Source organism: Myxocyprinus asiaticus, chromosome 8, assembly GCF_019703515.2.
Source record: "Myxocyprinus asiaticus isolate MX2 ecotype Aquarium Trade chromosome 8, UBuf_Myxa_2, whole genome shotgun sequence".
In the NCBI taxonomy this organism is placed as follows: domain Eukaryota; kingdom Metazoa; phylum Chordata; class Actinopteri; order Cypriniformes; family Catostomidae; genus Myxocyprinus; species Myxocyprinus asiaticus.
In genome coordinates this window covers 14,643,394-14,664,680 of record NC_059351.1, presented here as the reverse complement: position 1 = coordinate 14,664,680, position 21,287 = coordinate 14,643,394, and the positions used below count along the sequence as shown (strand labels likewise).

The following is a 21,287-nucleotide window of genomic DNA, read 5'->3' as shown; positions in this document are numbered from 1 at the left end:
TAACTAGTATTTTTAGCTAATAATGTAATAATTTTTTAGAAACATCAGTTTTTCATCAGCTTCAAAAAGGAAGTTTTCAGTGCAGTACAGTATAGTATGCTAATTTATTTAGATAAGATTCTCAGTTTATGTGCACTACAGGAAAATAATCACTTAAAGGATTATTTCACCCAAAAATGAAAATTCTCTCATAATTTGCTCCCCCCGCATGCCATCCCAGATATGTATGTCTTTCTTCTGCTGAACACAAATTAAGATTTTTAGAAGAATATCTCAGCTCTGTAGGTCCATACAATGCAAGTGAATGGGTGCCAAATATTTGAAGGTCCAAAAAGCACATATAGCCATCATAAAAGTAATCCGTTCGACTCCAGTGGATTAATGAATGTCTTCTGATGTGAAACGCTAGGTGTATGTAAGAAATAGATCAATATTTTAAAATATTTTTACTAAAAAATTCACAAGGGTCGAGGTCAAGCACGTTGGCAAGATCATGTGAGAACTGACACATGAAAAACAAGAAAAAAATGGAAGTGCAGTGTTGTTTACAACAAGGAGCATAAATAATCATACATAGATGCCTCATTCGGCTGGTTTGGATACATCAACTGCGGCACCATCTTGGAACGGTGAACAAGGAAAGCTGTTTGAATCGGTTTGAATGCAAGTGAGTGAAAGGAGGAGATGCCTCAGACCAAGCTCCTTGCTCACACTGCTGCATAAACTGCTTTTAAGTGGAAACAGTATCACGGTCCATAGAAACAGCTGCTAATAAGGGATCTACGTATGAAGATCTATGCAGAGGCTTTCACCCTTACGTCATGCGAGAGGCAGTTTGAACTCCACCCTCATCAAAGTAGAAACCTCAAGCTGGCCAGAAGCTAACATTTTTAGTAAAATACATTTTAAGTATTGATTTTTTTCTTACACACACCTAGCGTTTCGCTTAAGACAACATTAATTAATCCAATGGAGTCGTATGGATTACTTTTATATGTGCTTTTTTGAGATTCAAAATTTTGGCACCCATTCGCTTGCATTTTGTAGACCTACAGAGCTGAAATATTCCTCTACAAATATTAATTTGTGTTCTGCTGAAGAAAGAGTCATACACGTCTGGGAGGGCATGAGGGTGAGTAAATGATGAGAGAATTTAAATTTTTGAGAGAATTATTCCTTTAAATTTCAGTCTGTTCCTCACACAAAATTTTTGTATGGATTTAGAAGACTTGGATTATAACACATGAGTTGACTACTTTTATCCTATACTTTTTTTTATTTTTGTCTATTTTGGTGCTTGGCAACCCCAGTTATAACTACCCACTTTCATTATATGGGGGGGAGGGGGGGCAGTTTGGACACCATGGAAAAATAAAAAATAAATGGGTTTTTAGCAAAATGAAGATGAAAAGATAAAGGATTTTCATCTTTGGGTGAACTACCACATTTTGCATTGATCTCTTAGCCACTGGGTTTGATAAAGTTGTAAGCTGTAATAGTTTGAGTTTACAGTTTTGGAATGATGTCTCTGTAATGCATTGTGGCTGACCATCTTGTCCATTTTTGACAATTTGTTTTATCAACTGAGAGAGAGTAAGAAGAAATAGAATTTCATTAGCTGTTTTTGAAGCTAAGTATTATAAACAAAAGATTTTACTCTTTAATATGAAAAACATGAATGAAGAATACATACAACAACGAGTTGTTGGCACACATATTTGAAAAATATTTTTAAAAATCAATCATTCATTTTGCTTTACAGCTGCCCAAGATGTCAATTTATCACCAACAAGTAAAAAAAAAAAAAGTATTATTGCCATAACACTGACAATTACCCCTAAGAGTAATATTACGATTTTACACATTCATTAGCATGTACAATGTTGTCCATGTATATTTTACAGTACACTGAAAGCAGATCGCTAAAAAATATTTTTTCCAATTAAATGATGATTTTATCAAGGTCGTTCTGTAGAAACCATCAGTGTGGCACAGCAATGGGGATTCTCCAACACTTTAGTAAGACATTTTTGTTAAGACTTCATTAAGCTGTCCAGCTCTTCTCTAAATCTACCAGCTCCATGCCTTCACAGTAAGAACGAGGACGAGAGGCATTCACCTGGACAGGAAGAACATTTCTGTCTTGATTTTAGCTATTACAACAATAGAGATGAGAGTGTAAGTGTGACCTACCGTGTTAGTATTTCTGTTGAGCTGCTGCAGTAAAGGGAAGGGTGTCCACTGAATTGGCTCAATCGGCCAGCTACAGACGGACAGGTCACTAGCCTTCCCAGAGTCCACCACACAATCCGCTAAACTGCAGTTGCTGAGATCCCAACCATACTGAGAACTGTACGCCCAAACATACACAGAAAAACATATCTAAACAAAAAAATTTTGTGCATTTCTTTATCCCTTTGGTGATGATACACAAAATATACAGACAGAACCAATCAAACCAATACCAGTAATGGTATCAGATGGCAATGCCATAGAGATGTTAATGCCATAGATGATTAAAATATTAATTCCATGTTATTGTAACATGGCAATTTATTTTTTAACTATGAATACTATGATATTGTCATGATACCCTGACAAAAAGCATGGTTATACCATAAAAGCATGGTATGTTTTTTTTAAGTAAACCACCAACAAAAGAAGAAAAGAGAAATTCTTTTAAGTTCTTTTTTTTTTTTTTTTCATTAGAAAAACCTGTCTAAAATTATGCAGATAACTGATACCAACCTGGTCTCATAGTGAAAACGTGACTCTATGTACATTTTTCCAAAACTTGTTACATATGTGTCACCAGGTACAATTCCCTGCAGTTTCCGGGTGAAATGAACACTAGAGGTGCTACAACAACTGTGTTTTATTCACTTTCACTCAAATCATGACTTTAATGGCTGATTATGATTTTAAAAAATATTTATTTTTCACTCTATTACTCAGAACCTGCTATTTTATGATATGCACACATTTATACTCTAATGTATCTTTTGAAAAACTATACATTTTAATGCTTGTATTACAAACGGACCTAAATATATACACGTATTCCATAATTACCTTGTGCGGTAGCTCACATGATAGGGTACTGGACATAGAGTCGAAGAACCACGGTTCAAGTCCTGCCATGAACTCAAGCTGCTACATTACATTGTAGAGTCATAGACGCAGTCATTTTGCTTCAGCATTTTAAAACACTAATGGTTAGGTTTAGGCAATGATAAGGTAAGTATGTCTTTTTTTCCACATCTTATTTATATCTTAAAACACTAATGGTTAGGTTTAGGCATTGATTTGGTAAGGATTTCTTTTTTAAGCATCTCATCTATTTTTTAAAACACTTTTGGGTAGGTTCAGGCAAAAGTTTTATGTTAGGGAGGTATGTTTTAAAAACATCGTCTGAATACGACACCATTTTACTCACTTTTGGCACCCCAGCTGGACATTTCACTGGAAAACTGCAGCCAAACTTGTTATACAACACGTACATTTTCAATTGCAAAAATGTTGTCATGTTCACGTAAATTTCATTAGATCAGGCTGACCAATACGTATAAGTTATAATTATTTGTATGTCCTGGCCAATATCAATATGATGGCCAATAATATAAATCTAAATTTTGTATATAAATATACATCTTGTCTGTATTAAAAAAAAAAAATGTTCACTGTAAAGCTCTAATCCAAAATTTTACAAGCTTAAAAGGAAATCAGGCATCAAAACATTACAATGTTCAATAGAAAAGATGGATAACTGTCTCATCCTTTTGGAATCCTGGCAAAAAAGTATACATTTTAAATTAAAAAATAAAAAAAAATTAAAAATAAGCCCTGATATTATCTGCTTCCAATATCTACATATTCAGAATGATACTGATAATAAATAATATTTAAAAAAAAAATTTATATTGGCCAGTACCGATATACTCAAAGGTATATCGTCCATCCCAAAAAATTATCATATTATTGAACACAAACCAAATGGAAAATTAAGTAACATGTAAATAATCTTCTGGTACCTGTGAGGAAATACAGTGTTGAGGTGTGTTCCACTACCATGGTATGTGGAGACAACAGAAACAGTGTCATCATGGTAACAGCAGGTACGGTCAAGCGCTCTTAGGTGTAGTAATTCATCTGAGTGTGTGAAGACTGGTTTATCTAAAGAGTCCTCTGAGCCCGGCCATGACTTTCCCCAAAAACGAGCTGAAAGCTCATCAAAGTGATTGAATCGGCAATAACTGTACACACAAACATACACACACACATAGAATACTATCATTCACATATGAAAGTGTATTTTTGTGTTTCTCAGTTCAGTCCCTCCCTTTGTCGCAACTACACCGTAGATGAGTGTATGGGTGTGTGTTTAGACAGATAATTACTTTGTTTGTTTGTGTGTGATACCTGCTACGTGTTTGCTCCACTTTGGCTTGCATAAGCATGGTTTTAAAACGGCGCACTGCGAGATAAGACAGGAGGGCCATAACTGCGGCTACAGTGATCAATACCCCAAAGCACACGCCCACCAAACGTGGCCGGGTCATGCGCAAGTCACAGCGTTGACCCATAAACCAATAATCCTCCCCAACAGGACACCTTCAAAAAAAGAATGAGCGTACGGTATAGCAAGAGCTTGGTAAAGGTTCAAAGCTACATTGCATGTAACTGTAAATGTAACTCACTGACAGATAGGCTGTTGCCTGTGGCGATGGACACAGATGCCCTGATGTTTACAGTAATCAGAGTAGCACACAGACCTGCAGGTGGCATTACCCTTTGAAGGAAAACACTGAAAGCCAGATGGGCATTCAAACAGCCATTCACAAACATCTGAATGCAAACCTGAGACAGAAAGAAAGAAAGAAAGAAAGAAAGAAAGAAAGAAAAAAATATGACAGGTTGAGATACCAATGAATGATAAATGTGACAGATGTAATTGGTTAAGTTGTCCTTGTTGGTCATTTACCTCCTAATGTAATATTTTTTACTCTGACTCCGCCGACAAATAATCCTTTTTTTGGCAGTGGATTTAATCCTGCCCCCTGTAACAGAGACTCCACCTTCCAAAGCCAGGCGAGTGCCTCCACTGTCTCGAATTTAACTATTGTTTGAAGAACTGGACCACTGATGAAAAAGAAAATCAATAATTACAATAATTTTAAATATTGATCTATTTCTTACACATACCTAGCATTTCACTTCAGAAGACATTAATTAGACCACTGGAATCATATGGATTATTTTTATGATGGCTATATGTACTTTTTGGAGCTTCAAAAAGTCGGCACCCATTCACTTGCATTTTATGGACCTACAGAGCTGAAATATTCTTCTAAAATTCTTAATTTGTGTTCTACTGAAGAAAGACAGTCCTACACACCTGGGATGGCATGAGGGTGAGTAAATTATGAGAGAATTTTCATTTTTGGGTGAACTATTCCTTTAAGTCCTTTTTTTTTACAATAAATTCTCCTCCCTGTCCAGTAGGTGGCGATATGCCCGAAGAATGCAAATCAACCAAAAAAAAAAAAAAGTACAATGAGGAAGTGAAAGTGAAAAATGGGCATTTAGAGTAAAAAAGGACTTAAATATAAAACTGTTTCTCACCCACACTTATCAAATCTAAGATAAAATGAAGACAAAAACTATTTGAAGAAGTAATGTTATAAACTTCGCCAGTGTGAACTGCAAGGTAACTGACTTAATGAATCCACAAAAATGACTATAAAAGTAATTGCAAAATGGCTCAGAAAAGTTAGTTCTGAGAAGTTCTAGCATCATTTGTTTGCAGATGCAATTTGGTTTGATATTCTGTATCTAATGCAGTAATATTCACACATTGTAAATGTGTCTTAAATGTCCAAATATTTAAGTCTACTGTATTAAACACTCAGAAAACAATAGCTACATACAAAGGAAAGTCATGCATGTGTATTTAATAAATTATGTATTACAAATCATATTAATTGCTTAAATACATTAATCAGTAATTAATTACAGCTTTGTCTAGCCTCTCAGTTGACACTTATTACTTATAAATATATCTAAAAAACGTATTACAGACATATGCAGGTTGGCATTTTACCTGTGCCAGGTCACATGTTGACTCTGGTACCCTGAAACCCTCTGAAGAAATGACTCCATCTACAGGAGTGGATGATGTTCACGATATTATTGCAATGGCAGTCAAATGACAACAAACTATCTCCTCAAATTCCAAATTGCAGTAGCTACAGGATATGAAGTAACATTCAAATGGTTTCACCTCAAGGAGCCTCATACTAGGAGCAAAGTTTTCTTCCAGGATGACTTGTAAGAGTACTTGAAATGTTTTCTCTGAGAAACATAAAAAATATATACATGTATTTCAGGAAAACAAATAAATGGACCAACAATCCAAATTTACAAGAAAGGTATGTACTCAGAAGTGTGGAAGAGTGGGAATCACTGTAAATTAGGAGTCAATCAATCCTGTTCCAATTGTGTAAAATGGTGATATAATATTTTTTTTTTTTTTAAATTCCAGATTGTTTGCACTTATCCCTGCTGAAAAGACCAGTTTAGACCAGCATGCACTGAAATCATAGTTTTAAGCTGTCTTTACACCACCGAGTTAATCCTGCTTTGTGCCTGCTTAAAATTCTGTGTAAAGACCCAATGCAACATAAAAGCCAGTCTAAATTATGCCTGCTCTAACCCACCTCAGAGCAGCCTTAAACATTGTTTTTATCATGATAGAGCTTATATTTCATAATTTATTTCATAATATTTAAGGTATAATTTCATATTTTCATTCATTTCATATTTCTATATTAACATTTTTACATTTAAAACATTAATCTCATTTTATGTATGCAATTGTAATTTTTGTGTAAATGCATTTATGCCTGCTCTGAGCAGCATTAAACAGTCTGTGTAAATGCATCTAAATGCCAATTTAAATGCAGATTCGATGCCACCTTGGCAGTGTAAAGATGGCTTTAACCTGTATTTTAACTGTCTTGTTGTCCAGTAAAAAATATCTAAACATCCTTAAAGCAAGATTAATTTACTTGAGAAGCAAAATGACATAAGGTATTAAGTCTTTTTTTTAGATAAATCAAACCAAATTAAGTGAGGTTGGTGCTTAAAACAAGAAAAACCTGTGCCAATGGGGTAAGAAAAATAAAAAATTGTCTTGCTGGTAAGGTAGCTGAAATTCAATATGCTGATGACCAGCCATGTTGAACTTTTCAGTATGTATTCTAGAAAAAGACTTTGTTGAACACAGTTGACAGAAATGGTGCTCACCCTTGATGATTGCTGGTTGATCCTCCACTATGAACAATTGCCTCCCATGTGGCCATTGCCTATCAGAGCTGGATGAAGTAGAATGGATCCAAGATTGTGTCTGAGTGATTCTGCGTGTGGACACTGTATGTGATAACTTTGTTTGAGTAAGATAGGAGCTTGTGGTTATATGTTTTGAAGGTCTGACGGTGTTAGGTTGTGGCACTGGAGTGTGCGTACGGAGGCGCACTCTAGGATTTTCTGTGGATGTAGTATGTGGAGACATTGTGGGTTGTGAAATAGTTTGGCTGGTGTCCCAACGTGAAGTGGTCATGCTAACAGGTGAGGTGGGTTGAACAGCATTATTAGACATACTGACTGCAGATCTGTTAGAGATGTAGTTAGATGTGATGTCAGCAGATGATGGACTCAGTGTCACAGCAGTCCCTGTAGTCTGGGAGGTAACACTTTCAGTGTTTTCCATTGACCCAGTATGAATGTCATTAAATGGAGACAAACCAAGAGTTGTCTTGAAACTACTGGAAGTAGTCCCACTACTGGAAGTAGGACTGGAATTACTTACATCCACAGTTTGTCCACTACTTGCTTGGTGAATAATCACAGTAGAAAATCTGAAATTGCTCTGAGTGTTTTCAGAAGGTGGCGGTGAATACTGAGGGGCAAGCGAGTGCATTGGTGGTTCAGCAGTTAGTGGTGGAGAGTTTGTTGGACTATAGGTATGGACCTCTGATGGGAACATCTCAAGTTCCTCGTCCTCTGTGTGGTTCTTAAATCTTACTGCAGTGATACCTTCAACCATGATATCAGTGGTCACGTTGGGATTAATCTGAGAATTGGTAGAACTGGATGAAGGAATTGATGGAGGCGTTGTAATGGGGCTTTCCTGTCTTTCTTCATCTTGTCTCACTGTAGAAGGTAAATATGAGGTGCATGTACGGTTGCCACAACCACTTCCATAAAGAGATGGTTCTGTATCCCCCTCTGGTGTACTTGTACTCTCAGCAGGGGTCCAATCTGGAGGAGTAGTAAATGAGAAGGAGGTGAAAGCACTTATTTCGTTACTGATGTGTGACATCAGATCAGATATTTCAGTAGAGATGGACGCAGATGCTGAGCTTGTTTGTTGGTTGCTTGTATTAGGCTGGTGTGTGAGATGTGGATGGTTGATGCTACTGGAGAAGATGACATTGTGTTATGTGACGTATGAGTGTACTGATTTGTTGAAAGCATGCGTTTGTTTTACCTGAGGTTGTTGGGTCATTCTCAGTTGCAGAGAGGATGGTAACATTTATTGGAAGTTCGGTTTTTCCAGAGTATTCAGTTGCATCGTTATCTGAAAACATTATTGGGTTGGTTTGATTAACGTCTGGTAACTCTGAAACCGCAGCAGGTGTGCTACTAACCATTACTGAATCACCGTAGATCGTTGAGTGTGTTTGATTATTAATGTTTAGATTTGGATAAGTTGACCTTGGAAAGTGATCCGTTCCGTCCATTTCCAACGCTATAGGTCGGTTGTCATGGGTGATTCCAAGAGTATTCTGATGGAACGGACTCTTTTCAATCCTCTCTATTATTCTAAACATGTTAGGGACCGTCACTGTGGTAACCTCATGCTGATCTTTGTTAGGAATGTCACTGAGGAAGTCTGTCTGTTTAGAGGTTTTGCTAAATGGGTCTTGATTTGTGTCTCTATTACCTAGACTGATAGAAAGGAAGCTGGCTGTTGGAAACATTGAACTTTGCGGATCACCTCTTTTACCCCTAACTGTGCTAGACTGAATTTTAGTAAATGTGTGAGAATCTGTGTACTCTGAACTTCCTGTATGTAACTCAATGTGTGTCACATCGCTTGTGTTTATCACTGTGCTTGTTTTTGCAGTAACGTCAGTTGCCTGTCTGGGTGTAGTGCGTAAGGACAGCAATGGTGACTGGATTTCAGTGAAAGACCGAGCCAAAGAAGTTTCGTAGGACAACGCCGCAAGTGTGTTTATGTGTGTTTTAGTGGCAGGGTTTGTATCTCTCCCAGTGTGTGTATCAGAATAAGAATGTGTGCCAGTGTGTGTGAGGTCGGAGATCCAGGCGCCAGCTGTTTCCTGTCCATTGTTTGTGTTTTCCTGCGGAAACTGGGGTCTGCTCTTATCTGCCAGGTCAGACACACCTCCGCCCTGCCATACACTCTCGCCCCTGAGAGTATATGGTTTGGGGGCCACATTGCCTGGGCTGGGAATGTCTGGGGTGTATGTCACACTGTTTGAGCCACTGGGAGAAGGAGACACTGGGTTAGCGTCAGAGTGTGTGGAAGGACTTAAAGCAAGAACATGGCTGTCCTCTGACGTGTTCCATCCTGAGAAACACACACACACACACACACACACACACACACAAAAGATGAATGGAAACAGGAATGTCAGGATTATTCAAGACACAGAATTCTAGCACCATGGGAAATACACAGCCACATGCTGACCTTCAAATTAGATACTGTTTATATACTCCATATAAATAGAAATTTCAGAAATGTGAAATTTCTTTCAAACTGGTTTCTTGTATACGTATATATTACTGTATTTGTTTTTGGTAACACTTTGCAGTCATTAAACTTACTCAGATGTAATGCACCTGAAGTTTTCATAGTCCTTCTCAAGTACCATTCAATGATGGTTCTCCCTGTTCCAGAGAACAGCACACGCTCCTCTTTTTCATAGGTCAGTTTATCCTCATTCCCAAATGTAATCCCAAGACAGGCGCCATAACCAACAGAAATTACATCTATCCACACTGTCTGATTTTCATGCGCATCAATAATCCAAGTGGAAGTAACATCCAGTAGTTTATTCATGCACTTTTGGGTAATATTGTTTAATGTTGGGCTGGTGGGGTGTAATACACTGGGTAAAGAGTACCGGATAGAGCCGCTCCTCTTTTGAAGAATGTTAATTTTACCTCCACTCTCTGAACTCAAGATCAACAACACATTACCTATGAAAAGAAACATCATCATTATCCTCAATCATCACTAAATTAAGAAGCACTCGTTTATTTTATACAACTATTCTTTTTTTATGCAAGTTAATGCTATTTAAGGATCCTATATCCCATACAAAAATTTTACTTATACCATATTTTTGCCAAAACACCATAGTTATTACAGTAAAACAATGGTAATTTGGTATTAGCCACCAGAAAGTTGGTACTACAGTAGTTTAGGTACATAAAATGTTTTTTTATTGAAGTTAATCCTATTTCATAAGTCCCATACAAAAATGTAGTATCCTATAGGTTATGCCGAAACATCATTATTACTACAATAAATCAATGGTAACTTTGAATTAGTCACCGCTATCATTAAAAATGATGGTAGCTTAGTAGTATGTGGTATTCTTTGTAGTACCTAACCGTGCAAATACTGGTATTACCATCTGATTCCATCACTGTACCATGGTAACACAACTTTTTGTAAGAGGGAGACCCCATTTACTTTATTATAATATTACAGTAGTAACAATACTGTTGTAACTATGGTATCTTGACTGAATCTCCATGGTAAATTTTTGTAAGGGCGTGTTATAGATCCACCACTGTGCATTACGTAGCCTACTATAACAATATTGTTTATTATAAATAATATAGCCTGAAAAAATATGACGTTATTTTCAGTTTTCAACTCTATAATATGTCTAGCACTTAAATGCCTCATGTCCTCACGTGTAAATAAAATTATAATCTTACCTGGAGCGAAAATAAACAGTAAAAGATACACAAAACGACGCATTTTGTGAACCGAAACATTCCAAGCAGGAATCCGTCCTCACTGTTGATTCCATAAATAACGTCTAACACTCCTAAAATATGGTGTATATTGACCTTTAGACTTGTGAGGGTAAAAAAATGAAAATAAAAATCTCTTTTATAGAAGCTGGGTTCATCCCTCAGTCCGCGCGCAGAGACCTTGTGGACGAGCAGACAACAGCTCGGTTAAATAAAACTCACGTGCGTGTGCGCGCGCGCCTGCGGGGTGTAGAAAACAGGGCAAACATATGATTGCGATTAGGCATCTTTTCAAAGAGAAAAATGGGACGGAAACGGTTTGGTTTACGAGGAAATTTTTTTAGGTTACAAACCGGTAATTACAAGGGTATTATGCTATAAATGTGTTTATGAGGACATTTCTAGTGTCCCAATAATTCAAATCGCTTAAAAAACATGCTAAACGATGTTTTTTTGACAATGTAAAAATGCAGAAAGTTTTTTGTGAGGGTTAGGTTTAGGGGTAGGGTTAGGGGATAGAATCTATAGTTCGTAGAGTATAAAAATTATTATGTCTGTGAAGAGTCCTCATAAGGATAGCTGCACCAACATGGTTTTGTGTGCGCGCGCGCGCACGTAGCATACACTCAAAAAAATAATTATAAGATTTACGCATTTCAGTTTAATTAAAAATTACATAAAATCGAATTGAGTAATCTTTGATTAAATAAAATCAAAATAAAAAGTTGTAGTAATTTAATTTCGTTAAACATTTCACAGTTCGGTTTGATGGAAGTTTGTTACAAAATTGAAATGTGTAAATCTTAAAAATAGGCTAAGATATTTTTTTGAGTGTATAATTTAAAAGCTGTACATTTTGGGAACTGGGCATTCCAAATTGGGGAGAAAAGGGGAGAGAAAAAACTGTATATTTGATTTAGCTAAATACAACGAACAGATTTGGGAGATATTTGTGGATGTCCTCATTTAGAAAAATGTTTTATAAAATAATGTTTTATAATAGGCCCAATTATTATTATCATTAAAAATGCTTTGTTTTTTGGGTTTGTACCAAAGTTACAAAGTTAGTAGGCCTAATTACAATTAGCTTTATATAACCACAGAACTCTGTGGTATGTCCTTATAAGATAGTTAAGTAATGTATGTGTGTGGTATCAATTTAAACTATAAATTAGATCAATATAGATGGTCACTATAGTGATCTTTGTCAATATCAACTCTCTGTGTCTTAAAACCTAATGAGCCGCCTATAAAAACAGTTTTGGGAGATTGAACAAGCCTGTGATGCCCAAAACCGCTGTCTACACACACACAAAAAGGCACCCAAGAGTACCATGTTTTCACTTTTTGAATATGGTCCTACCTTCCATTTGTATAACAATCTGATGATATCATTGTACCACCACCACAATACTTTTTTGTAAGTATAGGCAGCTCACTAGGTTTTGAGACACAGTTACTGTCAGCCAACACAAATTCCTTTCAGTCCAAGGCCGAAACTGTGTGTCTGAATCTGAGATAAATGTATTAAGAGTATTTACATTTTCCTACATGCACAAAAATGTCTTGACACTCACACACACACAGAAGAGGAAAAGCCTGGAGTGTCCCTCCCTCACCTCTCATCATCACATCATCACAGTGAGAGCTATTTTCACAGACATCCAGTGACACACACATTAACAGAGGGAGGGAGAAGGATTTATTACACCTGAAAAGGAAACACATGCCTAAGAGCAAGCTAAAAGGTTCTGTTAAATCTAATCTCTGATGTACTCAACATCAACCACAGTTCTTAAACCCTGTCTGATTTTATTGCAGTGCTACATCACTTAATTAAAAAATCTAGATTAAAGATAAATTATCACATAATGACAGCTTTGTTGTGTATTTATGAAACTGTCCTGCTTTATCCATCAACCCTGAGATGGTATATAACAGTATGCAGGACATCTCTTACTGTATGTTAAAGGGATAGTTCACCGAAAAATGAAAATTCTCTCATCATTTACTCACCCTTATTTCATCCCAGATGTGGATGACTTGCTTTCTTCTTGTGAACACAAAGATTTTAGAACAATATTTCAGCTCTGTTGGTCCATTCAATGCAAGTGAATTGTGGCCAGAACTTTGAAACTCCAAAAAGCACATAAATGCATCCTAAAAGTAATCAATATGTCTCTAGAGGTTAAATCCATGTCTTAAGAAGCAATATGATAGGTGTGATAGGTTTTATATAAATATTCTGGCTTATCTTCCTCTTTATTCTATCATCAAAAATAACAGTTCTAAAGGAAATGCTAAGGTTGAGATTATGCATGAATCTTCTGAACTGTCACTACAAGAATCTATTTACATATGTGGATTTTTTAAATTCATTAGACAAGAATGTGAACGTATCATCTCCAGCCATGTTATAATAATTGTTAACAGTTGTTAAAATTATATATGGGGTGTTAATGGTTGCAGTGGAAGAATTTTACTAATTTTATTAGTGTTCCCTAAAGTGCTAGAAAAGAAATATGTCCTAAAGTTATTTAGGACATTTTTATTTTCCAGCACTTTAGTAAACACTAATAAAATTAGTAAAATTCTTCCATTCATTCCATTCTTTCAAATAACATGTGTAGCACTCTCTTGGCTCAAACTCTGGAAAATTCTAAACTAAAACACTGGACTTGGCAAACATTTTCAGTAGGTGGTGCTATAACATACCAAATAGTATTTTACATAGTAGTCGTGTGACTCATACTTTAAACCCAAATTATACTATTGTTTCAGCATTCACTTATTTTAACAGATCCCAGGGATTTGCAAGTGTCTATGTGTTTTATCATTACCTGCTGATCATAGCTAATGCCACTCCTACATTCAATGTAAACTCTGGCAACTTCTGGTACTCTACCACATTCTTATTGCTGTTGCATTCTTATTGACACTTTCAAGTTTGGTCTTTTTTTTTTTGCCGGTTTGCAAACGCTTTATATGTCAAAAAGCAAAGAATTTTGCACATGTATATATGCATTAAGAGTTATTCTCTTACAACAGAAGCCTTTGGGGCAAGCGGTTGCCCCATAGACTTGTATTGTAAGTGTCTTTCCTTACACATTATTTATTTTTCCACAAACTGAGGTACATTGAAAATATCTTCTGTGGAAATAGACAGCGTGCCACTGATGCTGTCAATACAGCTTAATTTGTTTTTATCACACAATATTCTTTTAATGATGGGGCCAGTCCCACTGACAAAGATGGTATATGTCAAATGGTCTTCATACATCTGAAGGCAGACATACATGAGGTCCTTTAAAAGCGATTTGATCTCTTTATTACTGTAGTATTCATATGAATTATTCACATTAAATTCACACTCTTATTGTATGAATTGTATTGTAGCTTGTGCATGCATCTAGCAGAAAATGATGCCGACCTGAACATCACAAGCAACCAAAAACAAAATTATGAACACAGATTTAAAGATTTATCTAAATACAAAAAGAAAAACAGAAAAAAAGAGCAGTTTGTGACAAAACCTCCATGGTGTTTTACATGCGACAGGATTCTCTTTGCCTGGATGAAAAAGAAAACACAAACAAACTTGAAGTGACCCTATCAGGAACAGAATTACTGAATTTTCTGTTGACATTTGTCTTTAATAATTGAATAGTACTTGAACTCACAATAATTTTCATTCTCATTCATAGACATCCTTCTTGTCTGCAATGTACTGAACGATCTCTTGTGGTGTCATCAACTTCTCTGCTTCAGCATCAGGGATCTCAAAACCTGCACACGAGAGCAAACACGGTTAGGTAAATACATTAAAAAAAGACTACGATTTTGGTATATTACCGCCGATACTTGTTCATATCAAGGGGTATATTCATGGTGCTGATTGTCAGCAGGTTGTGCTACTGCTAAAACAGATTTAAATGGACTTTTACAAGGAAACCTTTATTTCAAAGAGAATATATATATATATATATATATATATATATATATATATATATATTTTTTTTTTTTTTTTTTTTGAGTGCTGGGGTTTTCAAACTGGGGTTTGCAAGGGTGTGCTAGGGGGTCCGCAGAACATTTTAGAGAGAAAAAAACTAATGAATGAATAAAAAAAGTAAACATTTACCAAACTGAACATTATTACGGTTTCATACTGTTTTCTAAGGACTACAAATAGATTTGAATTGAAAATGTTTTTCTTCAAGTTTTTACATGTAACATTACCGGTACTCTAAAAGTGCGTAGAAAAAAAGATACGTGGTTAACTTAATACAGAGTAAAAATTTTCCAGATATTTCTTTATTTCAGATGTTTTATTTATTTATCGTTATACAATACCAGTATAAAATCAAATTATTTAATTGGATTTTATATTAAATTTAGTTATATATTTAATAAATTATTATAAATTTCGTAATTATGTACAAATCACGCTTACAATTTTTTTCTCACACATTATCCTCCTGAGTTGTTTGATTTGTAAATAGTTGCCCCTAATAAACATGAAAAAATAGATTTTTTTTTAAAGCAAATAGTTTTCCTAAAAATGTATGTCCTCATATGGGGACAGCGGTACTAAGTTGTGACATTTTGTAATAATTCCAAGCTATAGAGGGTCAGATTTTTTTTTATTTTTTTTATCAGATTATGTTTCCAGGAGTGTTGGTTATTCATGTTTTTGAGACATTACAGCTGATGTTTTGTAAAGCTGCTTTGGAACAATGTGTATTGGGAAGAGCACAAATAAAAACCTATACAAATAAAAATGATTTGACATGATTTGACATTTATGTTACAATGTTTTTTGCTACTTTAGCAACAAAATCTCAATGTTCTCTCTTTGCACTGTGAAACAAGTGAAGCATTTTACCAATCAGAAATGTGCATAAATGATGCTGAGTGGTCCATACATCACCTGCAGAATGAAACTGAAGTTTTGGTTGGATGTTAGGAGTGAATGCACTGAGCTGCATTGGAAAGCTATAGGATGCTCCCTTGCTCCCTATTTAGTGATCGACTTAACCTCAAGTGTGCTGTCTTTCCACACTGGTTTCAGAACTGTTTGAAATACACCTTATTTTCATCATAACTCCACATAAAGCCTTTGAAAGCAACATTTTTCAGCTTTTGGATGAACCCATTGATTCTCAATGTGATAATGCACAGTAAATATAGGATTTGTAATGGAAAAATAACCCTATAATCCACGTCAATGGTCATTGTGTTTAATAGCGTGCCGTTTCGCAATAAATCGTTTACATTTTCAAAATGGCATAGTTTTTGAGTGTTGAAGTCCACACTAAAGACTTTGTTATAAGACGCCACTCAACAAATCTACACCAGATCCCTCATTTGCCTCTAAAGAGATTGCGTTATTTATGTATGAAAGATGTGAATTAGAGGTATAAGGTGTTTTTCTCACAAAACTAGAGCTCATTTTTCTACTCATCCCAAAATAATTTAGGTGATCTTCAGTTCTCCATTTGCTAGATTTTGAACAAAAAACTGTAAAAGAGGTACAAACCAAATTCATCTTCCATGGCCATGATGATCTCCACCTGATCTAAACTGTCCAATCCCAAGTCCTTCATGAAGTGAGACGTAGCCTGGAGCTATACAGAATGAACAATTAAATGAATGTCACTGTCAAAACTGTGACTCTAGAGAGTGGATTATGTTTAAGTCAAATTCAAAATACATGTTATCCATCCGACCAGCTGTTAGAGTATCTACCTTCTCGGGGTTGATCTTGTCATACAGCTTCAGCACATAGAGCACACGGTCACGGACAGTCTGTAGTGTTAATGGGGGCAAATCACTGTACTGCCTCCACTGAGAGATGTGAAGCGTATTGGCAGAGATCTTTAAAAGAAAGACAGTAATGAAAAGCACGTTTTAAATACAACATTTAGCATCTGCCACAAGAGACAACCAGGGTAAAAATACAATGAAGTACAACCAATGACTGATGATGCTCAAGTCTTATGAAGGGCAAGCAATCACATAGATTAAATATATTATGATGATGACGTCCAATGACCTACCAGTGTCATTAGTAACACTGACTTACATGACAGAATAACAACTATATTTAACATATTTTGGTTGCTTCATAGTGTATAGCTCCAAAGTTTGAACCAAACGAGTTGCATATACAATCAGTAATTATTCTATTTAACTTATTTAACTGTTTTATTGTGTCAAATCATTTGATTTGTCTCTTATTGAATTCCATATGTTTTTTTTTTTGTTTTGTTTTTTGCTGTATTCAATTACGATTTATTATAGGTAGGCCTATATATAGCAAGATTACATTTAGCTATACAATTATGATTTATATATACACACACACACACACATACACAGTTGTGCTCAAAAGTTTGCATACCCTGGCATAAATTGTGAAATTTTGGCATTGATTTTGAAAATATGACTGATCATGCAAAAAAACTGTCTTTTATTTAAGGATAGTGATCATATGAAGCCATTTATTATCACTTAGTTGTTTGGCTCCTTTTTAAATCATAATGATAACAGAAATCACCCAAATGTCCCTGATCAAAAGTTTACATACCCTTGAATGTTTGGCCTTGTTACAGACACACACAGGATGACACACACAGGTTTAAATGGCAATTAAAGTTTAATTTCCCACACCTGTGGCTTTTTAAATTGCAATTAGTGTCTGTGTATAAATAGTCAATGAGTTTGTTAGCTCTCACGTGGATGCACTGAGAAGGCTAGATACTGAGCCATAGGGAGCAGAAAAGAACTGTCAAAAGACCTGTGTAACAAGGTAATGGAACTTTATAAAGATGGAAAAGGATGTAAAAAGATATCCAAAGCCTTGAAAATGCCAGTCAGTACTGTTCAATCACTTATTAAAAAGTGGAAAATTCGGGGATCTCTTGATACCAAGCCAAGATCAGGCAGACCATGAAAGATTTCAGCCACAACTGCCAGAAGAATCGTTCGGGATACAAAGAAAAACCCACAGGTAACATCAGGAGAAATACAGGCTACTCTGGAAAAAGATGGTGTGATGTTTCAAGGAGCACAATATGACGATACTTGAACAAATATGAGCTGCATGGTCGAGTTGCCAGAATGATGCCTTTACTGTGCCAATGCCACAAAAAAGCCCGGTTACAATATGCCCGACAACACCTTGACATGCCTCACAGCTTCTGGCACACTGTAATTTGGAGTGACGAGACCAAAATAGAGCTTTATGGTCACAAACATAAGCGCTATGTTTGGAGAGGGGTCAACAAGGCCTATAGTGAAAAGAATACCATCCTCACTGTGAAGCAGGGTGGTGGCTCACTGATGTTTTGGGGGTGTGTGAGCTCTAAAGGCACGGGGAATCTTGTGAAAATTGTATGGCAAGATGAATGCAGCATGTTATCAGAAAATACTGGCAGACAATTTGCATTCTTCTGCACGAAAGCTGCGCATGGGATGTTCTTGGACTTTGCAGCACGACAATGACCCTAAGCACAAGGCCAAGTTGACCCTCCAGTGGTTACAGCAGAAAAAGGTGAAGGTTCTGGAATGGCCATCACAGTCTCCTGACCTTAATATCATCGAGCCACACTGGGGAGATCTCAAACGTGCGGTTCATGCAAGACGACCAAAGACTTTGCATGACCTGGAGGCATTTGCCAAGACGAATGGGCAGCTATATCACCTGCAAGAATTTGGGGCCTCATAGACAACTATTACAAAAGACTGCACGCTGTCATTGATGATAAAGGGGGCAATACACAGTATTAAGAACTAAGGGTATGCAGACTTTTGAACAGGGGTCATTTCATTTTTTTCTTTGTTGCCATGTTTTGTTTTATGATTGTGCCATTCTGTTATAACCTACAGTTGAATATGAATCCCATAAGAAATAAAAGAAATGTGTTTTGCCTGCTCACTCATGTTTTCTTAAAAAATGGCACATATATTACCAATTCTCCAAGGGTGTGCAAACTTTTGAGCACAACAGTATGTATGTATATATATATATATATATATATATATATATATATATATATATATATATATATACACACACACACACACACACACACACACACACACACACACACACACACACACACACACACTGGTGGCCAAAAGTTTGGAATAATGTACAGATTTTGCTCTTATGGAAAGAAATTGGTACTTTTATTCACCAAAGTGGAATTCAACTGATCACAATGTATAATCAGGACATTAATAACATGAAAAATTACTATTACAATTTAAAAAAAAAAAAAAATTCTTAACTTCCTCCATGTGCAGCAATGACAGTTTTGCAGATCCTTGGCATTCTAGCTGTCAGTTTGTCCAGACACTCAGGTGACATTTCACCCCACCCTTCCTGTAGCACTTGCCATAGATGTGGCTGTCTTGTCGGGCACTTCTCACGCACCTTACAGTCTAGCTGATCCCACAAAAGCTCAATAGGGTTAAGATCCATTGGACAACAGATAATTGGAAAAGGGTGTAATGTCTGTGTTTCTTTGCCCACTCTAACCTTTTCTTTTTGTTTTCTGTACCAAAAGTGGCTTTTTCTTTGCAATTCTTCCCATAAGGCCTGCACCACGGAGTCTTCTCTTTACTGTTGTACATGAAACTGGTGTTGAGCGGGTAGAATTCAATGAAGCTGTCAGCTGAGGACATGTGAGGCATCTGTTTCTCAAACCAGAGACTCTGATGTACTTATCCTCTTGTTTAGTTGTACATCTGGCCTTCCACATCTCTTTCTGTCCTTGTTAGAGCCAGTTGTCCTTTGTCATTGAAGACTGTAGTGTACACCTTTGTATGAAATCTTCAGTTTTTTGGCAATTTCAAACATTGTATAGCCTTCATTCCTTAAAACAACGATTGACTGATGAGTTTCTAGAGAAAGCTGTTTCTTTTTTGCCATTTTTGACCTAATATTGACCTTAAGACATGCCAGTCTATTGCATACTGTGGCAACTCAAAAACAAACACAAAGATAATGTTAAGCTTAATTTAACAAACCAAATAGGTTTCAACTGTGTTTGATATAATGGTAAGTGATTTTCTAGTACCAAATTAGCAATTTAGCATGATTACTCAAGGATACGGTGTTAGAGTGATGGCTGCTGGAAATGAAAAAAATAAAATAATAATATATATATACTTTGTGATCAGTTGAATGCCACTTTGGTGAATTAAAGTACCAATTTCCTTCCAAAACAGCAAAATCTGTACATTATTCCACACATTTGGCCACCAGTGTGTGTGTGTGTGTGTGTGTGTGTGTGTGTGTGTGTGTGTGTGTGTGTATATATATATATATATATATATATAATCATAATTGTATAGCTAAATGTAATCTTGCAATATATAGGCTTACATATAATAAAAATAAAACATGTATAGAATTAAATAAGAGACACATCAAATAATTTGACACAATAAAAGTTAAATATGTGAAATAGAATAATTACTGATTGTATATGCAACTCGTTTGGTTCAAACTTTGGAGCTATACACTATGAAGCAACTGAAATATGTTAAATATAGTTGTTATTCTATCATGTAAGTCAGTGTTACTAAAGACACTGGTAGGTCATTTGACGTCATCATTCATTCACACATACATACCTGCGCTAGCGAAGACTTGTGTCCATTAGTCAGGTGTGAGAATGTTCGGCCGTGAGTGAGTGGAGCTGCTGTTAATATCGCAGCATTATTGACACGGTTAATAAATACTTGGTTCAGTGATGGGACATACCGGGCAATGATGCGCGCCGCCATGTTTGACACTACGCTCCCACAATGCACGAGACTGACACTGCGCATGCGCGTCACAATCCTCACAAAACATCCAAGATAGTTTTCAAATTGTCAATTTTTTTTATTATTTATAAATGTAGCATTTTATGTAAAACTAATTTTTCACATTTCTTTTGAATGATTAATTTTATGATTAATATGCTGTTTGTCACAAAAATCCCTAAAATGTAAATATGATAAATGTACAACCTTATGTAACCCTGTTTCTCCCTGGGTATTTTGTTTTGACTTGTCTTTATTTCAGTATAAATACATATTTTAATATTTTAATAATTGTATTACAGTAATATGTGTATTGTACTATGGAAGTTGTTATTGCCATTATAGGGAAAGTACACCCAAAAACGAAAACTCTCTCATGTTTTTCTCACCCTCAT

The 21,287-nt window shown here is 35.9% G+C and overlaps 2 protein-coding genes across 3 annotated transcripts; both read right to left on the bottom strand.

Moving 5' to 3' along the window:
• Window positions 1–1,134: 1,134 nt before the first annotated feature.
• LOC127445328 (uncharacterized) lies at window positions 1,135–11,270 on the bottom strand. Of its 2 annotated transcripts, XM_051705327.1 has the most exons (12): window positions 11,038–11,270; window positions 9,913–10,287; window positions 8,549–9,652; window positions 7,306–8,319; window positions 6,281–6,351; window positions 6,101–6,159; window positions 4,982–5,139; window positions 4,698–4,857; window positions 4,420–4,611; window positions 4,032–4,253; window positions 2,194–2,350; window positions 1,135–2,119 (listed from the first exon to the last, which is right to left on the bottom strand). In XM_051705327.1, exons 1-12 carry the CDS (start codon window positions 11,078–11,080, stop codon window positions 2,045–2,047), a joined length of 3,630 nt encoding a protein of 1,209 aa, XP_051561287.1. In that variant the 5' UTR covers window positions 11,081–11,270; the 3' UTR covers window positions 1,135–2,044. The 2 variants fall into 2 exon arrangements, 1 of the variants encoding a protein (XP_051561287.1); XR_007897965.1 differs by lacking the exons at window positions 1,135–2,119; window positions 2,194–2,350 and having other exon boundaries at window positions 4,105–4,253; window positions 4,702–4,857.
• A 3,108-nt stretch (window positions 11,271–14,378) lies between these two features.
• LOC127445078 (acyl carrier protein, mitochondrial-like) lies at window positions 14,379–20,892 on the bottom strand. Its single transcript, XM_051704839.1, has 5 exons — window positions 20,719–20,892; window positions 16,822–16,950; window positions 16,613–16,700; window positions 14,757–14,862; window positions 14,379–14,646 (listed from the first exon to the last, which is right to left on the bottom strand). Exons 1-4 carry the CDS (start codon window positions 20,869–20,871, stop codon window positions 14,771–14,773), a joined length of 462 nt encoding a protein of 153 aa, XP_051560799.1. The 5' UTR covers window positions 20,872–20,892; the 3' UTR covers window positions 14,379–14,646; window positions 14,757–14,770.
• Between the last annotated feature and the right edge of the window lie 395 nt (window positions 20,893–21,287).